Source organism: Chanodichthys erythropterus, chromosome 23 (assembly GCF_024489055.1).
Source record: "Chanodichthys erythropterus isolate Z2021 chromosome 23, ASM2448905v1, whole genome shotgun sequence".
In the NCBI taxonomy this organism is placed as follows: Eukaryota; Metazoa; Chordata; class Actinopteri; order Cypriniformes; family Xenocyprididae; genus Chanodichthys; species Chanodichthys erythropterus.
The window spans coordinates 23,379,742-23,392,904 of record NC_090243.1 but is presented as its reverse complement, the minus strand read 5'-3'; the positions used below and the strand labels follow the sequence as shown (position 1 = coordinate 23,392,904).

The 13,163-nt window shown below is 42.6% G+C and overlaps 1 protein-coding gene across 7 annotated transcripts in view; it reads left to right on the top strand.

The window, feature by feature from the left end:
• Positions 1-13,163, top strand: part of LOC137013635 (piezo-type mechanosensitive ion channel component 2) — a 117,421-nt gene that overhangs the window by 62,717 nt on the left and 41,541 nt on the right. For 2 of the 7 annotated variants that reach the window (XM_067377583.1, XM_067377578.1), the window contains exons 8-18: positions 936-1,104; positions 1,916-2,050; positions 2,207-2,242; positions 2,335-2,446; positions 3,102-3,256; positions 7,055-7,285; positions 7,535-7,661; positions 7,986-8,179; positions 10,053-10,201; positions 10,310-10,483; positions 11,299-11,516. In XM_067377583.1, the coding sequence (XP_067233684.1) occupies positions 936-1,104; positions 1,916-2,050; positions 2,207-2,242; positions 2,335-2,446; positions 3,102-3,256; positions 7,055-7,285; positions 7,535-7,661; positions 7,986-8,179; positions 10,053-10,201; positions 10,310-10,483; positions 11,299-11,516 (1,700 nt within the window). The remainder of the gene's footprint in view (positions 1-935; positions 1,105-1,915; positions 2,051-2,206; positions 2,243-2,334; positions 2,447-3,101; positions 3,257-7,054; positions 7,286-7,534; positions 7,662-7,985; positions 8,180-10,052; positions 10,202-10,309; positions 10,484-11,298; positions 11,517-13,163) is intronic. The other 5 variants (XM_067377585.1, XM_067377579.1, XM_067377580.1 and 2 more) reach the window with 5 other exon arrangements.

Below are 13,163 nucleotides of genomic sequence, written 5' to 3'. Positions count from 1 at the left end.
GAAATCATGAGATCAGTTTCTCAATCCTCACGGCCGTCCAGCAGAATCGGTGGAGATGAAGGATCTTTGTGATTTTCTGTGTGTCTGGAGTGCTCTCGGCACCTTTCTCTGCTCAAGAGTGTGTTTATTATGAATTGGCCGCATTATAAATAGCAGCTCTATCCAGAATCGTTTCTGCGCTTAAACTCGTTATTTTCAGCCGTGGTAGTAGGACTTGGATGTCACGCTTAGGGTTTGGATGATTCATGAAAGGCAAAATATTCTGACTTCATATTTTCTTGCAAAACGAACATCTGGCAAACCGCAGTCATTTAACTAACTATAAAAACCAGCGAGCTTGTGTTTGTCACCTAATGCATTTTCAGAAGGGTTTTAGCTGCGAGAAGTTACTTTTATTAATTTCATCAGCTAAATATGTATATATATACACATTCAAAAGCCACATGTCTCTTCAGTCTGAATATGAATGACACCTCTGCCTCAAATACGACGCTTTATTTGGGAATGAAGAGCTGTTGAGAGTGTTCTAGTGTTGGGACGTACTTCTACTTTTTCACGTTTATACCCTGTTAAATAGGCATCTGCTGTTATGTTCTTCTTTAGCAGTCCAATTTTGGTTCTGCTGAAAGAGAGAGAGTAAAAAAAGGGAAAATAAACAGGCTTAACCTTGGGAAATCTGGAGTGCATTAGCAGCTCTTCTCTTACAGTTGTTCTCTGTTGGAAATTTAGTAAGGTGCTTTTTGATTGGGTGATAATCTTATTTTTCCTTCCCAGATTATTACAGTTTTACATTTTTTCCTGTTGTTTTTTATTAGTTTAATAATTGCACTGAATAGTCGTCATGACTCATGTCCATTAATGTAATATCAGATATCTTTACTGCATCATGGCCGTATTTTGTAACGAATGAATCATTTTCCTCTGTTTTCCCTCAGTCTGTTTGGCATATCTCCTGTGGTTCAGACGGACTGCTCCCACACCTGGATGTTCAGAGTGAACCCTGACCTGCAGTGGCACCACTTTGTCAATCCCATCATGCTCTTAGTGCTGTATTACACTCTGGCCACCCTCATCCGCCTGTGGCTGCAGGAGTCAGAAGACGTGGTCAGATTACAGTCTGAGTTTTCCTTCAGTATTCTGTTTCACTTATTCATTGGATTACGAAAGTAAAATAAGTTTTGAACACTGATTTATGTTGTGCCTATTCCTCATATATAGTCAAAGTGCCTCTATTATGCTGTTTTAAAGGTTCCTGATGTTGTTTTCTCCTACAGCAGGTTCACGTTCATCCAAGCTCAAAAACACTGTAATTCTCTCATAATATCCACTGCAGCATCAGCTCTTTTCTCTCAGTGTCTGAAACGCTTCCATCAAAGATTCTCTCTCTAAGCCCCGCCTCTCTGAGAGCTGCTCTGCTCTGATTGGTCAGAAACCAAACGCTCATTATCGTATCTGAATCTCAGCTCTTGATTCACAGTGATTCGAACAGTAACGACGGTTTTACCGAATCAATCTCATCAAAGTGGAGAAAACAGAGTTTGAACAACACGAACCAAACTCTTCCAGTCTCAGATACGACTGCAGTGATTGAGGGCGGGGCAAACACACGCTGTTCAGCCAATAGGCTGACATTATGCAAATGAGTTACAAACCTGCATAGGTTCAGCAGGAAGTGAGACCGAATTACTGACGACTCGTTTCAGTTCAGAATCACTTCTTTCTTTTGACACACAATAACTCCATTCATCTGCACTTTGAGCTCTGAAACTCTGCAGACGCTTTACACTCAAACAGCTGCTGTATCACACACACAAATATCTGAAGAGCGTCATAGGGGCACTTTAAAGTGAAATTTTAAGGTGTATATATATATATATATGTACAATGATGGTACATTTCTGTGACTCATCATCAGCAGGTCAGAGAGAAAGAGGTCGAGGTCGAGGCAGGAGAGGAACCAGAACCTCCTGAAGGCGATAGTGCCGTTTACACCGCAGACAGGAAGAGGCAGCTGTGGCGAATGGCACACTATCACACAGATGAGAGAAATGTAGGAGTCTGCATCTCACCATCAAACACTTTTACATTATTACATTTCACTCATTTTCACTTTCACTATTACAATCTGGCAGACACATGCATACCACATACATATTGTGATATATAGAGAAATAGTCATCATGAACTGTTCTTTTGCATTGTTCAGCTGCTCACCACACAGGATGGCTACAGCTCACCCGAGGTCTGTTTCAGATCATCTCCTGATAACCATAGATCGTTACATGAGGCTGTCAGTAAATGCTGTGAGGTTACAGTGCTTCTGAACTCTCTCAGGTGATGATCGTCACATCTAACGGAGCTTCGCTGGACTTCACGTCAGTCGCTCATGAGAATGGACCAAAGTCTGTGGAGCTGTACTCAACCCCTCACTATAAACCTGAACCACGTACGTCTGCCTCTGCCCTGTCCTGCGACAAGATGAGTGATGAGAGAGTTTAAGGGGTGAAAGTTCAGCCAAATGATTTACAGAAAAAACTGAAAAGACTTTTTTTTTTTTTTTTCAAGCAAGATTCAATAAGTTGCTAAAGCGTTTTTGCAATTAAACAATGTTGTCTTATTTTCCAGTAAACTTGCTTCAGATGCAAAATGGCAACATCAAAATCTGTGTGTGTATATATATATATATATACACACACACACACACTCATACATACACATATATACAGTATGTATGGTGTAAAATGGTGTAAAATTAATTGAAATCTATTCTCTGAAAACAGTATCACAATTTTGCTTCTAAATTAAATATCTGTGGTTTAGGGATATTTAGATATATTTACTTGAAAACAAGACAAAAAACTGATTATGATTTGTGGTTGTGGTGTACATAAATATGTAGTGGAAAAGGATTTGATCAACCACATATGTAGTCTCACAGTTTTGCCATAAACATCTGCACTCTGCACAATTCTTGGAAATGCTGTCCAAATTTTCCAGATATACACAGGCAAAGCCCCCATTCATGTTCAAGATATTAGATAATTCACAGCGTTTGATGGCCATCAACCTCCTTTTTCTCAGAATAAATGCTTCTTTTTCAGAGAAAACAGACTGCGGTGTTTACAAGATCGACTCGACGTATGTTGAGCTGTCCGAGGTTCCCCAGTCGTTTGGTGTTGTTCGTGTGAACTCGGCGGTGAAGGCCTTCAGGTTTATCATGAAGCAAAGCTACATCTGCGCTCTCATTGCAATGATGGTGAGTCCTGCACGACACTCCTCTCTTTCAGTAGCCGCGTTAGACCCGCTGTTCGCTCGACCACCCGCACATGCTTTCCTTACGCGGTCAATCTGCTCATTACCCGTGACAGGGTAAATGTGTACCATGTGCACAAACTTCATTCTTGGGTTCATGCAAAATGGAGGTCACCTGCTGGTGATCTTTGAGATGTGATTCATTATTTTAAATGTGAAGTATATAAGATTATTTATGTTAAAATGCCAGATTATTGTTCATTGACTACTATTAGTATGTCATTCATGGGTTTATCTCCCCCAAAAGTGTAAACATTGAGCTTCCCAGCCTTCATCTGAACAGCATCCGCTCAGATCCGTCAGTCACTTTCCAGCTCAACCTATACCAAGAGTTTGGGGCGTGGCTACTGTAGCAGGCTGAGAGTTTGGGGCGTGGCTACTGTAGCAGGTTGAGAGATTGGGGCGTGGCTACTGTAACAGGTTGAGAGTTTGGGGCGTGGCTACTGTAACAGGTTGAGAGTTTGGGGCGTGGCTACTGTAACAGGTTGACAGATGGGTGTGGCTACTGTAGCAGGTTGAGAGATTGGGGCGTGGCTACTGTAACAGGTTGAGAGATTGGGGCGTGGCTACTGTAGCAGGTTGAGAGATTGGGGCGTGGCTACTGTAACAGGTTGAGAGTTTGGGGCGTGGCTACTGTGGCTACTGAGCAGGTTGACAGATGGGTGTGGCTACTGTAGCAGGTTGAGAGATTGGGGCGTGGCTACTGTAACAGGTTGAGAGATTGGGGCGTGGCTACTGTAGCAGGCTGACAGATGGGTGTGGCTACTGTAGCAGGTTGAGAGTTTGGGGTGTGGCTACTGTAGCAGGTTGAGAGATTGGGGTGTGACTACTGTAGCAGGTTGACAGATGGGTGTGGCTACTGTAGCAGGTTGAGAGTTTGGGGCGTGGCTACTGTAACAGGTTGACAGATGGGTGTGGCTACTGTAGCAGGTTGACAGATGGGTGTGGCTACTGTAGCAGGTTGAGAGTTTGGGGTGTGGCTACTGTAGCAGGTTGAGAGATTGGGGTGTGGCTACTGTAGCAGGTTGACAGATGGGTGTGGCTACTGTAGCAGGTTGAGAGATTGGGGTGTGGCTACTGTAGCAGGTTGAGAGATTGGGGTGTGGCTACTGTAGCAGGTTGACAGATGGGTGTGGCTACTGTAGCAGGTTGAGAGTTTGGGGCGTGGCTACTGTAACAGGTTGACAGATGGGTGTGGCTACTGTAGCAGGTTGACAGATGGGTGTGGCTACTGTAGCAGGTTGAGAGTTTGGGGTGTGGCTACTGTAGCAGGTTGACAGATGGGTGTGGCTACTGTAGCAGGTTGACAGATGGGTGTGGCTACTGTAGCAGGTTGAGAGATTGGGGTGTGGCTACTGTAGCAGGTTGAGAGTTTGGGGTGTGGCTACTGTAGCAGGTTGACAGATGGGTGTGGCTACTGTAGCAGGTTGACAGATGGGTGTGGCTACTGTAGCAGGCTGAAAGATTGGGGTGTGGCTACTGTAGCAGGTTGAGAGATTGGGGCGTGGCTACTGTAACAGGTTGAGAGATTGGGGCGTGGCTACTGTAGCAGGTTGAGAGATTGGGGTGTGGCTACTGTAGCAGGTTGAGAGTTTGGGGCGTGGCTACTGTAACAGGTTGACAGATGGGTGTGGCTACTGTAACAGGTTGACAGATGGGTGTGGCTACTGTAGCAGGTTGAGAGTTTGGGGTGTGGCTACTGTAGCAGGTTGAGAGTTTGGGGCGTGGCTACTGTAACAGGTTGACAGATGGGTGTGGCTACTGTAACAGGTTGACAGATGGGTGTGGCTACTGTAGCAGGCTGAAAGATTGGGGCGTGGCTACTGTAGCAAGCTGAGAGTTTGGGGTGTGGCTACTGTAGCAGGCTGAGAGATTGGGGCGTGGCTACTGTAACAGGTTGAGAGTTTGGGGTGTGGCTACTGTAGCAGGCTGAGAGTTTGGGGTGTGGCTACTGTAGCAGGCTGAGAGTTTGGGGCGTGGCTACTGTAACAGGTTGACAGATGGGTGTGGCTACTGTAGCAGGCTGAGAGATTGGGGCGTGGCTACTGTAACAGGTTGACAGATGGGTGTGGCTACTGTAGCAAGCTGAGAGTTTGGGGTGTGGCTACTGTAGCAGGATGAGAGTTTGGGGTGTGGCTACTGTAGCAGGATGAGAGTTTGGGGTGTGGCTACTGTAGCAGGATGAGAGTTTGGGGCGTGGCTACTGTAGCGGGCTGAGGGTTTGGGGCGTGGCTACTGTAGCAAGCTGAGAGTTTGGGGTGTGGCTACTGTAGCAGGCTGAGAGTTTGGGGCGTGGCTACTGTAGCAGGCTGAGAGATTGGGGCGTGGCTACTGTAGCAAGCTGAGAGTTTGGGGTGTGGCTACTGTAGCAAGCTGAGAGTTTGGGGTGTGGCTACTGTAGCAGGCTGAGAGTTTGGGGTGTGGCTACTGTAGCAGGCTGAGAGTTTGGGGTGTGGCTACTGTAGCAAGCTGAGAGTTTGGGGTGTGGCTACTGTAGCAGGTTGAGAGTTTGGGGTGTGGCTACTGTAGCAGGCTGAGAGTTTGGGGCGTGGCTACTGTAGCAGGCTGAGAGTTTGGGGTGTGGCTACTGTAGCAAGCTGAGAGTTTGGGGTGTGGCTACTGTAGCAGGCTGAGAGTTTGGGGCGTGGCTACTGTAGCAGGCTGAGAGTTTGGGGTGTGGCTACTGTAGCAGGCTGAGAGTTTGGGGTGTGGCTACTGTAGCAAGCTGAGAGTTTGGGGTGTGGCTACTGTAGCAGGCTGAGAGTTTGGGGTGTGGCTACTGTAGCAAGCTGAGAGATTGGGGCGTGGCTACTGTAGCAGGCTGAGAGTTTGGGGTGTGGCTACTGTAGCAAGCTGAGAGTTTGGGGTGTGGCTACTGTAGCAGGTTGAGAGTTTGGGGTGTGGCTACTGTAGCAGGCTGAGAGTTTGGGGTGTGGCTACTGTAGCAGGTTGAGAGTTTGGGGTGTGGCTACTGTAGCAGGTTGAGAGTTTGGGGTGTGGCTACTGTAGCAGGTTGAGAGTTTGGGGTGTGGCTACTGTAGCAAGCTGAGAGTTTGGGGTGTGGCTACTGTAGCAGGCTGAGAGTTTGGGGCGTGGCTACTGTAGCAGGCTGAGAGATTGGGGCGTGGCTACTGTAGCAAGCTGAGAGTTTGGGGTGTGGCTACTGTAGCAGGCTGAGAAATTGGGGCGTGGCTACTGTAGCAAGCTGAGAGATTGGGGTGTGGCTACTGTAGCAGGCTGAGAGTTTGGGGTGTGGCTACTGTAGCAGGCTGAGAGTTTGGGGTGTGGCTACTGTAGCAGGCTGAGAGTTTGGGGTGTGGCTACTGTAGCAAGCTGAGAGTTTGGGGTGTGGCTACTGTAGCAGGTTGAGAGTTTGGGGTGTGGCTACTGTAGCAGGCTGAGAGTTTGGGGTGTGGCTACTGTAGCAGGCTGAGAGATTGGGGCGTGGCTACTGTGGGAGGCGGAGCCAGAGGGAGTTTATCCGGTTTGACTGACGCATTACACGAGGAAAGACATTCAGCTTCGGTTACAGAAGTGCAAGCCAAATTTCACTGCTTTTAGACCTTCAAGGATTAAACGGGTCACGAACATGTCAAATTGTGGTGCGTCATGTCAATAATGCGTCCGGTGCAGATTCATTGTTTGTATTTCTGCTAGGCGCCACTAGTGTCACAGAAACCACATACTTCACATTTGAGTCTTGTGTAAAAATTCAGTATTTTTCCTCCGAACTTTCCTCCAGGCTTGGAGCATCACGTACGTGAGCTGGCTGACCTTCGTCTTCCTCATCTGGTCGTGTACTCTGTGGATGGTGAGGGACCGGAGGAAATATTCAATGATCACCTCTCCATTCATGGTGTTTTATGGGAACTTGCTCATCATCCTGCAATACATCTGGAGCTTTGAGTCAGTGCAGCCGGTGCCTGGGCTCTTCCTGAAGAAAGAAGTGCCCTTCCGGGAACTGGGATCTAAAGTAAGATCAGTTCATGTGTTTTGTTTATGTGCGTCTATGTATTCGTTTAAAGTCAGCATGAAACGGGAGTGCACTAGTCTTTTCTGCATACGATGGAGAACATGGCGAATGTAGTACGTCCAGATTACATTCATACTAGCGGTCTCAAAGTAATTACTTGTACTCAAAACATGCACCTACTCAAGAGAGTATGCGATTTTAGACGCAGCCACAGGCTCTTGTGAATGAATGATCTTATTGTGTCTGCAGACTCTGTGCCTCCTCAGTTTCTGGCTGCTGGTGAGACAGTTTTTGACTGAGAGGAGAGAGAGACAGACAGATGAAACCCAGCTGTCTGACGTCAAGGTGGAGGGACGCACACATGGTGAGAGAGACGGTCAGTCCACCTCTACAGAAACAACTGTCAGTGATTGAATCAATAATCAGCATTTCCATCAGCTATACTGATAATCATTTTAATGCTATAAAAACTTTTTCTCCAGAAATCCTTGGGTGGAAACTTGGCAATAGTTAAAATATTCACTATACCAATACCTAGCAGCCTAATGGTGCACACTATTCACACAGTGAATAAGATTGTTCAGAACTTAAGATTGTTAACTTGTGTTGATATTGAACTCTTTTTGTGTGTGTGTGTGTGTGTGTGTGTGTGTGTGTGTGTGTGTGTGTGTGTGTGTGTGTGTGTGTGTGTGTGTTGTAGAGGGGTTGGAGGACGAGGCCGGCGGACACAGAGAGATGATGGACGTGTTGGGCAGCACAGTCATGGCCATGCTCAACAAATACTGGATCTACATCTGTGGAGGAATGTTCTTCTTCGTTAGCTTTGAGGGACGCATCGTCATGTACAAGATCATTTACATGATGATGTTTCTCTTCTGCGTAGCACTTTATCAGGTTTGTGTTGCTCAGCATTAGATTCTCACTGGAATGATCACAGATAACACGTGTTTGAGTGCTGCTTTATGTGAATGACAGTGAGAAACACAGTAAAGTGATTGTTAGACCATAATCAATCTGGAGTTTGTTTGTTTGTTTATTTTTGATACGTCTACTTTATATTTTGTTTGTTGTTTTGTTTTGTCTACTGTCTTTTTCTTTGTCATATCTTTGCTTTTTCTATCATCTATAATTTGTTTGTTTATCCTTTGTTTTGTTTGTCTATCATCTATTTGTTTTTTGTTTGTCATCCTTTTGTTGGCTTGCTTGTTTGTTTGTCTATCATCTATTTTTTGTTTATCCATTTGTTTGTTTTGTTTGTCTATCCATTTGTTTTTGTTTGTCTATCATCTTTTTTGTTTGTTTATCATCATTTCATTTGTTTGTTTGTTATATCAGCTATTTTTGGTTTATTATCCATTTGTTTATTTTGTTTGTCTATCATCTATTTTTGTTTGTTTATCATCTGTCTGGTTTTGTCTATCATCTATTTGTTTTTTTTTATTTATCATCCATCTGTTTTTGTTTGTCATCAACATTGTTTTTGGTTTTGTTTATCATGTTTTGTTTTTTCGCGTCTATTTGTGTCTTGTTTGTCTATCATCTATTTGTTTTTTGTTTAACATCCGTCTGTTTTTGTTTTATTTATCATGTCTTGTTTGTCTCGTCTATTTGAGTTTTGTTTATCATCCTTTTTTTGTTTTGTTTTGTTTGTCTATCATCTATTTGTTTTTCTGTTCATTTATCATCCGTCTGTTTTTGTCTATACTTTTGTTTTTGGTTTGTTTATCATTTGTTTGTTTTTGTTTGTCCATCAGCTATTTTTGTTTTATCATCCATTTGTTTGTTTTGTTTGTCTATCCTCTATTTGTGTTTTGTTTGTTTATCATCCATTTGTTTGTTTTGTTTGTCTATCCTCTATTTGTGTTTTTTTGTTTATCATCCATTTGTTTGTTTTGTTTGTCTATCCTCCATTTGTTTGTTTTGTTTGTCTATCCTCTATTTGTGTTTTGTTTGTTTATCATCCATTTGTTTGTTTTGTTTGTCTATCCTCTATTTGTTTTGTTTGTTTATCATCCATTTGTTTGTTTTGTTTGTCTATCCTCCATTTGTTTTGTTTGTTTTTCATCCATTTGTTTGTTTTGTTTCTCTATCCTCTATTTGTTTTGTTTGTTTTTCATCCATTTGTTTGTTTTGTTTGTCTATCCTCTATTTGTTTTGTTTGTTTATCATCCATTTGTTTGTTTTGTTTGTCTATCCTCTATTTGTTTTGTTTGTTTATCATCCATTTGTTTGTTTTGTTTGTCTATCCTCTATTTGTGTTTTGTTTGTTTATCATCCATTTGTTTGTTTTGTTTGTATATCCTCTATTTGTTTTGTTTGTTTATCATCCATTTGTTTTGTTTGTCTATCCTCTATTTGTTTTGTTTGTTTATCATCCATTTGTTTTGTTTGTCTATCCTCTATTTGTTTTGTTTGTTTATCATCCATTTGTTTGTTTTGTTTGTCTATCCTACATTTGTTTTGTTTGTTTACCATCTATTTGTTTATTTTGTTTGTCTATCCTCTATTTGTTTTGTTTACCATCCATTTGTTTGTTTTGTGTGTCTATCATCTATTTGTTTTGTTTACCATCCATTTGTTTGTTTTGTGTGTCTATCATCTATTTAGTTTTTTGTTTGTTTATCATTCATCTGTTTGTATTTGTCTATCATCTATTTGTTTTTGTTTGTTTATCATTAATTTGTTTGTTTTTGTCTTCTGTCTGTCTGTAGCTGCACATATCATTGTAATTGAAGCCAGTTAACGTATAGTTGGGCTCTTGTTTCAGCTGCACTATGAGCGGTGGCGATGGATGTTGAAGTACTTCTGGATGTCAGTGGTGGTCTACACCATGCTGGTGCTTATTCTGGTCTACACGTTCCAGTTCGAGTCCTCCATAAATGTGTGGTCCAACATGACTGGCATGAGCAGAGAGAAGTATGTGTTTAAGACGTCTCCCATAGAGACTGCAGTTATGATGCATCGTCTGATGTGTTTACAATATGACAGATTTCGGTGTCGTAACTGAGCTCATCATCTGTGCAGGCTGGAAGATCTCGGTCTGGAGAAATTCTCCGTTCCTGCTCTGTTCACACGGATCTTCATTCCCACTTCTTTCCTGCTGGTTTGTATCCTGCATCTGCACTACTTCCACGAGCGCTTCCTGGAGCTCACCGACATCAAATCTGTGGCCGACAAGCAGAAGAGCACTATCTCCAGGTACAGTGCTGCTGGTTTAAATCACAAAATGAAAGTGTTCACCACCGTCAAGATGCATCTTACGGTCGGTGTGGATGGGCGTCTATGGGCTTTGCACATCTGGCCTCTGCAGCTTTTTCCCTATTCCTCTTTACAGAGCTGCTCAAGCTCAGACTGGAGATTGTGAGTTGACAGCCTTTTCAAGTTCAGCCTTACGTTCTCAGCTGGACTGAGATCTGGACATGGACTCCAGGAAATTAATAATGCTGCTTCTAAAGCACTCCTGTGACGCTGGAAGCTTTAGCGTCATGTTTGGGGTCATTGTGTGGCTGAAAAACAGATCTTCTTACAAGTTGCAGACTCCATAAGGTCTTCCGCCAGGATTTCCCTAGAGTAAATAATCCTGCCACCAGCAAACAGCAGGGATTGTGTGTCTCTGATAATGTGCAGGTCGCCTGATGGCCAGAAGGCTCAGTTTTGATCTCATCAGTGGGCCTGTCACGATCATTCATTTTGTGCTTACAATTAATTTTATTGCATTAGTTTGATTCTATTTTGTTCATGTTTCATTTTCATATAAATATATATATTAGATAATATAATAACTTTAATTCTGTGAAAAAAAAAATTACTTATTAATTATAATATAATAACAATAATAATAGCTTTTTATTATTATTATTATTATTATTATTATTTATTCTGGGGGGAAAAATACTGTTTAATACTTTTTGTCTCTCTGCTTTTGGTTTTTAATTGGGTAAAAATGAATGTGAATCAGTTTCATCATTACTATCCTCTTCACACCTAAACAGATGATTTTCCTCGATTTTCAGGCTGGTGCATCTGGATGGCAGTCTGGTGGATATCTCCATGGTCAAACCTACGCTCAACTCCAGCGTAAACGAGGAGGAGGTTGAGGAGAGATTAGACCCGGAGAAGGAGGAAGAGCATCTTAAACAAATGGATGAGGAGGAGATTTCGGAGCCACACGTCATTTCTGAAAGCTACACCTGCCAGATGATGCCAGATCCAGTGCCAGACCAGGGATCAGGTAGATCTGACCTTCAGATTTAGTTTTTTCCATCACAATATTCCTCATTTAAATAATTAATGCGCAGAATAAAGGGGCGGGGCCTGGTTGAGTTAGTTAGTAGTGTGTTGAACCTGGCGGTTATGGTAAGGGGCGGGACATTTCCCAAACACCAATCACAACACACTGCCCCAGCCGACCAATCAGAGCACATTGTGCTTTTCAGAAGGAGGGGCTTCATAGAGACAGGAACTAAACAGAGCGTTACTGACAGACTGGGAAGAGAGGAGCTGCAGCAATGGAGAATATGAGGAGAATAATCAACATTCAATCTAGTAGAGCACAAAAACTACATCAAGATAATAGGTGCTCTTTATACATATTCATGTTCATTTAAAAGTAATGCAGTGAAACTGCAGCATATCCCTGCAGATTAAATTAAATCACAAGACCAAATATTGCTCTATATCCTGGCTTGAATGAAATGCACTATAAAAATCTGAATTCATATCGGTTGCTCTCATTGTAGCAATACAACTGGAAGAGGTTTTTATTGGCCTGACGGGGCAGGACAGGGCCAGCAGAGTAAACAGAGCGGGATAAAAATGTCTAGACTTGTTTAATGTGTAAACACTTTTACAGTCAGCCTAAGGAAGAGCCGATGTGCTGTCTTTCACACCGTTGTATTAAATTCCTGCTTATAAATGGACTGAAAAAGACGATATACTTACAACATCTTTCAAAAAAGTAAATAAGCATTTGATTTCCAACATTTCTCGCTATATACGAAAGTTTTGAGAGCTAATTTATGCTTTTGTTTTTCATTTCTGTTTTCTGTAGCAGCTGTGTGTGTGTGTGTGTGTGTGTGTGTGTGCTTTTGTTTATATTACATTGTGGGGACCAAATGTCCCCATGATGTAATATAAACCTGAGTTCACCTACATCGTGGGGACCAGCCAGCGGTCCCCACAATGTAAATGGGTTTATAAATCATATAGAATGAGTTTTTGTGAAAAAGTAAAAGTTTGCACAGTTTCCTGTGAGGGTTAGGTTTAGGGGTAGGGGCAGGGTAGGGGGATAGAATGTACAGTTTGTTCAGTGTAAAATGCATTGAAGTCTATGGAAAGTCCCCACAATTCACAAAAACAAACATGTGTGTGTGTGTGTGTGTGTGTGTGTGTGTGTGTGGAGATACACATTCCACAACAGGTCAAACTTTGGTTTTCTAAACTCTTGTTACTCAAACACTTGTGCTTTATGTATTTCATAAACACGTCAAAAACAGGTCGCTGTGATTCATCTACGGGTGTCGGTGTTTTATGACTGTTTTGAGATTGGAAATATTTTCACCATTATTGGCTGTTTTGTGGAGCTCTCTGAAATGTTTCAGCACAGCTCCTGCGTCGTAATGTTGACAGATGGCTCTCTGAGTGTTGCCGTGTACAGGGACGTTATTTCACTCCTGGATCCAGCTGACTGCTTCAAAACCTGCTGAATGTGATGTTTTCTGCTCATGTACACAGTGGGTGTGTGTTACTTTCACACAGCGCAGACCTGCCTTATTTTAGTAGTGTTTCATATACTATTGTAGTATTTATTCATTTCTTGAATTAGCTTTTATTTTATATTTTGACATTTAATTTAATTTAAATGCCAGTAATTGTATGT